At 56.5% G+C, this 6,587-nt stretch overlaps 1 protein-coding gene across 1 annotated transcript; it reads left to right on the forward strand.

The window, feature by feature from the left end:
- Positions 1-1,456: 1,456 nt before the first annotated feature.
- Positions 1,457-5,661, forward strand: NPPC (natriuretic peptide C; the record flags this gene model as incomplete). Its single annotated transcript, XM_082630590.1, has 3 exons — positions 1,457-1,546; positions 1,994-2,304; positions 5,561-5,661. 2 exons carry the CDS (start codon positions 1,457-1,459, stop codon positions 2,282-2,284), a joined length of 381 nt encoding a protein of 126 aa, XP_082486716.1. The 3' UTR covers positions 2,285-2,304; positions 5,561-5,661.
- Positions 5,662-6,587: the final 926 nt, after the last annotated feature.

The following is a 6,587-nucleotide window of genomic DNA, read 5'->3' on the forward strand; positions in this document are numbered from 1 at the left end:
AGCTTCCTTTCCTCGAAAAAGGTCGTCCAGGTGCCTCCAACCCTCAGGGTAGTCTTGGCGCTTGGGGTCCACAAGCGCTCCCCTACTCTCCGCTCTCCAGCCGAGTCCCCTGCTCCGGAGGCAGTGGAGTCATAGATTCCTGCATCTCACTCAATTCTTATGGTTCTCTGCCTCCACGGCCCATCCCGAAGGACTCCTCAGAACCCAAGGGACCGAGACGCCCTGCCCAAGGAGAGGGAGTCGTGAGCAGCAGCGATACTTGGGTGTGTTCCGACAACTATGGTAGGGACCACTCTGCAGCAGAAAACACGAGGGCGACCACCTGTTATGGCTCACAGAAACCAGACTGGGCTCGGGGCCGGGTAAAGCTCCCTCCCCAGACTGGGCAGGTGCATAGGCCACTGGAGCGGACAGCCCCACGCTGCCGATCCTCGAGTGGGTGCAGTCAAGGTCAGGCGCGCACCCATCGGTGCAGGAGGAAGCCATCTGGCGGGTCAGACCCGGGGACGTTCTGTAGGGCCGGCCCGGGATGAGGGCGCACTTAGAGCCACAGCGGCGGGCCCAAGATGCAGCCGCACACACGCATGAACACTCGCATCTCGTTCGCCTTTCGCTCCCAAACACACCCGCAGGCGAAAAGCTCGCACTCTCCGGTGAAGGACTTGCGCTCTCCCCTGCGGCCCCGGGCAAACCCCGCTCTCTCTGTGCCTACCTCCCGGACCTCCGGCCCCATCCTCTGCCTCCCCAACCTAAAGGCGTCGGTGCGATCTGAATTACTGTCCCGGCGAGCAGGTGAAAGGTGGAGCCGCAGCGCCAGGCCTCGCGCCTGTCAGGTGCCCCGGGAAGAGATTGGCAACAAGGCAGATCTGCGTGGATTTCGGGCTGTGCCAACTTTCTGGCTGTGTGACTTTGGGCAAGTTACTTAATTCCTCTGAGCCTATCTTTGCACTTGCAAAGAGGGAAACTGATCCTTTCCAGGAAGAGCGTGTGTGCTGTGGTCCAACCTTGTGCGCAGGGCAGCGGGCGCACGAACGCTTGGCATGCCAGGGCGCGCTCCCTGCAATTCGAGTTCCCTTGTGCGCGCCGCTTTGCAGCTTGGAGCGCAGTCGGGAGAGAGCCCGCCGAGCCGCGGGATCCCTCCGGGGTGGGATGAGGGTGGGGGCAGAGGGGGAGCCCCCGCGGACCCCTCCCGGCCCTCGGCGCGAGTGCCATTGGCCCGGGCGGCCCTGTGGGCGGGAGGATGACATCAGCGGCAGGTTGGATTATAAAGGCGCGAGCGGAGCCGCGGGCTCAGAGCGCACCCAGCCGGCGCTGCGCAGCACTGGGACCCGCACCCACGTCGCAGCCCGGCCAGCCTGCTCCGCGCTCGCCTGCCTGTCTGCCCGTCTGCCCGTCTGCCCGCCGGCCCCGCGCACCCTTGCTGCCGCCGGTCTGCGCCCAGCCACCCACGGGCACCATGCACCTCTCCCAGCTGCTGGCCTGCGCCCTGCTGCTCGCGCTACTCTCGCTCCGGCCCTCCGAAGCCAAGCCCGGGGCGCCGCCGAAGGTGGGTGCTGTCGCACGGACGTCGGAACTGCGAGGGGCGGTGGTAGGGCTAGGGGGTCTAGGAGGGTGTGGCCCGCCGGAGGGAGCAGAGGGGGCGGGAAGGCGGCTCTCTCCCTCCCCTGAGATGCGCGCGGGTGAGAGCTGGGGAGCCCTCGAAGGCCGGACTCGGGAGAGCATCGACAAATGCGCAGCCTCTGCCTCAGTGTGGTCAGCCCGGCAAGGGGCAAAGGAGAGGAGGGCAAGCGGCTCCCCGAAGGAGCGGACAGCAGCGGCCGCGTGGCAGGTGGATGCAGGGCCGAGCCGTCCGGCACCTCTGGGGGCGCGCTCAGGACTCGAAAGGGACAAACCGCGCTGGCCGGAGTGTCGGGCTGGAGCATCAGCGGCCCCGCCAAGTCCCCCGCGCTGCCGCGGTGCGTCCCTTCACCTGCCCGTTCTCTCCTTCTGACAGGTCCCGCGCACTCCGCCAGGGGAGGAGGTGGCCGAGCCCCAGGCTGCGGGCGGAGGTCAGAAGAAGGGCGACAAGACTCCCGGGGGCGGCGGCGCCAATCTCAAGGGCGACCGGTCGCGACTGCTCCGGGACCTGCGCGTGGACACCAAGTCTCGGGCGGCGTGGGCCCGTCTTCTGCAAGAGCACCCCAACGCGCGGAAATACAAGGGAGGCAACAAGAAGGGTTTGTCCAAGGGCTGCTTCGGCCTCAAGCTGGACAGGATCGGCTCCATGAGCGGCCTGGGATGTTAGTGCGGCGACCCCTGGCGGCGGTGAGTACCACCAACCCCGGCCGCCGGGAGCTCTTGCACACCCAGCTTCCCGTGAAGCCCCCCAGAACCTAGCCTGCACCCCCTCCCTCAGGCCGGCTCCTCTCTGATCCCCTGGACCTTTCCGCCTCCCAGCCAGACCATCTGAGCACTAGATTGAGTGTGTGTGCTAGACATTTGCCCCCAATACCATTTATCATCCCATTTTACAGATGGAGAAAGTGAGGGATAAAGTGGTCAGGGAACTTTGGCAAGGTCAGAAATGGCTCAGCATGGATGAACCCACCTGGCTCCCTCTGGAGAAACAGAGACAGCTTGGGGGGGGGGTCCCGGGGGTGGGGTCCCACCCACCCCAGGACCATAAGGCAACCAGCAACACTGACCCCAGTTCTCCAGCTGGGGGGATTGAGGGCTGATCCTGGGTTGGTGGGAGCGGAGAAGGAAAGGCATACATCCAAGTTAAGGGTGAGTTGATCTGCTGGGCACTGCATCATGGTGCTGGGCAGTAAGCAGCCCAGTGGTCAGGACAGCTCCCTGGGTCTGTTGTCTCTGTAATGGGACAGACGTGGAGCGATACCTGCCCCCTCACAGTAGAGAGAATAGCCATTTGTTAGCATCACCAGGGAGCATTTCTGCCCCAGAGCATTCTGATTCTTGTCCCTTCTCTAAACCATGGCCGTGGGCAAACTGGTCTGTCCAGGGTCCTGACGCTGCTGCAATCGGTGTGACTTCAGGATAGAACCTCAGTGTTCATGGCACTATTTTAGGGCAAGGAAAAAGAAACTAAAATAAATCTATTTTTTTGCCCCAACCTGAAACTCAGCATGTCCCAAACTGAGCTCCGCCCCCCCCTCCCCCTTCCCCCCCCACCATGCCTAGGCTCCATACCTGGGTTTCTGGTATGGTCTCCTCCGTCTCCACCAGGCTGGAAACCCCTGTGCTACCTTCAGCCCCTGCCGGGTGCTGCTCCCCTGGCAAGGTAGTGCGGCAAATGTCCTTCCCTCCTTTCCCCACTCTCCATTCCTGCTGCCCACCAGTATCCATGGAGAAACAACATCCCAACCTCTGGAACTGACATTCAAGTGATTTTGAACCTGACCTCCTGGTGTCCAGCCTTGCCTGCAGCCAGCTGCTGTCATTCCCTGTCCCACAGTCTTTCTGTCCCACTGCAGGCCAAGCTGTGTTCTCACACCCCAGAAGCATTATCAGTGTCTACACTGTCTTCCCCCAAAGGACAAGAACGCCCATCTTTGAAGGTCTCCAGTGCAATGCCTGAGCCTTTTTTACTACACAGAAAACTTTTTCACCTGAGCTGTGGTTGTTTGTGAACCCTCAAATTAACTCATGAGCAACTTAAGGGCCGGACACTAGCCTAAGATGATCTGGGGCCTGCAGGATGCCCAAAGGAGCTCTTTAAAATGTCTGTCAATGACCCGGAAAACCTGCCCCACCCAGCATAGGAGCACTCCTCACCCACCTGCCCTAGTATTTAGCTGGTGTCCTTCCTCTCTGCAGCCGACTTGGCCAGGCTGTGTGCTCCTCCTGCAGGGGCTTCGTTTGTCTGAGGTCTTGACTTGCCATGATTCTGGCACTGGTGGACCAGCCTTTAGAAGCTACCATTGTGATGGGTTTGTTCTATTCTCTCCTGTCTCAACAATGAAGAGATGAAGCCACAGGCATCAAATTTTCAATTTGTGAGTTAAGCACCAAGTTCAAACTTCAGAATCCAAGCAAATGTTATTCTATGAGTTAGCAGGAGATAAGGTCCTGGAAAGTGCCTGGCATGCACGTCCCCATAGACCCCTTGTTCTTGGATGAGGCTGTCTGTGGGTACCAGGTATGCGTGGAGAGAGGTACTCCGCAGGTGGAATCCAGGTTGCTAAGACTTCTTGACCCCTTTGACCAGGGAAGCTTGTCAACCTCCTGGACGTTCTCTTTTAGCTGAACGCCCACCTCCAACACCTTTAACCTTCTCAACCCCACCCTCACCCCCAGCCCCGTGAGAAGGCAGAGCATCCTCCTTGCTGCCTGCAACCCCCTAGTGGAGATGCCCAGGGTATCTCACTGTCTGGGCTTAAACGAGAAAGACAGCTTAGGGTTTTCCCATTAATGAAAGCCCTTCCGAGGCTGTGGCCATTTCTCTACACAGGGGTTGACTTTGGCTCTAACCAGCTGCCATAATGACTGTCGCTGATGGTTATAGCCTTGATTATAAAATGCAAATGGCAGAGATGAGGTGTGGAGGATGCCTGAATGAACACGTTGCCCATGGGGCCCAGGGACATCACAGACATCTGTCCTCTGTTTAAACATATGGGACGGCAGAGAAAGGGGTTGGAGAAGAGTTCATCAAGGCCTTGAGGCCCGGGGTCCCTCTGCCAGGACTGTCCTCTGGAAGGGCACCACCCTGTCTCAGGTGGAAGACTTCCTCTGGCCCCCGAGCACCCACACACCCATTCGCAGAGACTGGGTGGAGCCCTCATCAAATGACTCTGCCAACTCACGAGCCAGCCAACCCAGCACGACCACTCATTTCCCCAGGGCCGGTGTGACACACCATTTCCTCTGATTCTGAAGGGGACCCTTTCTGCGGAGAAGCCAGCTGGGGAAGGAAGTGCTATTTATGGGCAGCTGTGACCCAGACACTCTGCCAATGCCCAGTGTGTGGCCCGCTGTTGAATCTTAAAGCCAGCCCTGGGAGGTGGCTATTATCCCATTTTATGGGTGAGGAAAGCGATACTCAAAGCTATGCAGGGCCATCCAGGAAGTAATATTCAGAGTTGGGACTTGAGTCCAGATTTCCCAGATCTTCAGATGCTTCTCTCCCCGTTCCCTCCGCCATCCCCCAGACACGTAAAGCACCTGACGGAGGGTTGGTATTGTAGCAAAAAATAGAGGTGGGCCGGGGTGGGAGGTGGGGGGGCTTCATTTTCCATTCCCTTTCCCTCACTGTGTCTCACCGAGAGCCAAGGGCAAGACCTGCACTTAGTCAGAGGGGGAGGAGGGCTGGCTGACTTTCTGGTTCCACCTGTGCTGGGGCAGGAAGTGCCAAGGACACAGCAGGCGATGGATGAGGACCTGGAGAGGCCCGGAGTGGAAAGGCCTTTTTTCCTCTGCAGGAAGGCCTTCATCAGGGCCTGTAGGGCAAAGGCGGAGGGATTTTGCCTTCTGCTACAGCAGGAAAGGGAGGAAGATTCTAGAAGTGCCCTGCAGGCTGGGCTTTCTCAGCTGAGTGTCCCTTGGCCCCTCTGTATTTCAGGATCGGGAACCTGCTCCGTTTTGCTGAGGTCACCCTTGGTCATCAGCCTCCCAGCATCTGGAAGCACCTCCAACGCAATGTGGCTTTTACATGTCTTTTTTTTTTTCCTGGTACTGGGAATACACAACACCAGCTGTTTTATTATTATTTAGGGAGGGGGGTATGACTTTATTGTTTGTTTTTTTTAATGAAAAATAAAAAGTTATATATTATATATATTATATACACAAAACACACACACCTACACCGACGTGATGACAAGGGACAGTTTTTAAGAGACTGACAAAACCAGCTGTAAAACATTGCTGTTTGTAAATTCATGTCATGCATAAATGTATTTATGTTGTAAAGCTATTTATATTGTTTATAAAGAGATATTTATAAAAATTTTATTTATGTAACTAAATGAAAGAAGTCAATCATTGTAATGTTTTTGTCTTAACTAGTTGAAAAATGTAAAAAAAAGTCATTCCATGAACATCTTGAAAGCTGTCTTTATTTACTCATTGCACCTTTTTTTTAAAAGAATTAGTCTGAGAAGGAGGGGGAGACAAGGCTTTTGCCTCTAAATAGATCTAGCAGCCGGTTCCGATCCTGGGTTGATTTGTATCAGAATCCCCCAGGAATCTTGTTAAAAATACAGATTCCTGCCCCCATCCACCCTCGGATCTACTGAATCCGACCTCCATGGGTAGGATTGGCCATGTGGCTTTTGTCCCAAGTGATTCTGACCAGCTTGGCCAGGTCAGGAAGCTCTGCTCAGAGCACTGCACAGCTGAGAAGTCAGATGTGGTGAATTAAATTAAAACTGAATTTAGCTGACTGAGGGCCCTCTAATTCTACTCCATCTTCTCTCTGTTATTAAAGGAAACAAATCACTGAAAACTTCCTTTCTGCTTTGGGGAGATTTAGAAGGTTTCCATATATCTTGCGGAATCTGGTCTGGTTACCTTATGAGTCTCAGCTCCGGGAAGCATGGGGCGGGTCGCTTTTCCTCATAGCAAGCCCCAGGCTCAGTGGGGGCCTG

Source organism: Mesoplodon mirus (genome assembly GCF_964341445.2).
Source record: "Mesoplodon mirus genome assembly, chromosome: 8".
Taxonomy (NCBI): domain Eukaryota; kingdom Metazoa; phylum Chordata; class Mammalia; order Artiodactyla; family Ziphiidae; genus Mesoplodon; species Mesoplodon mirus.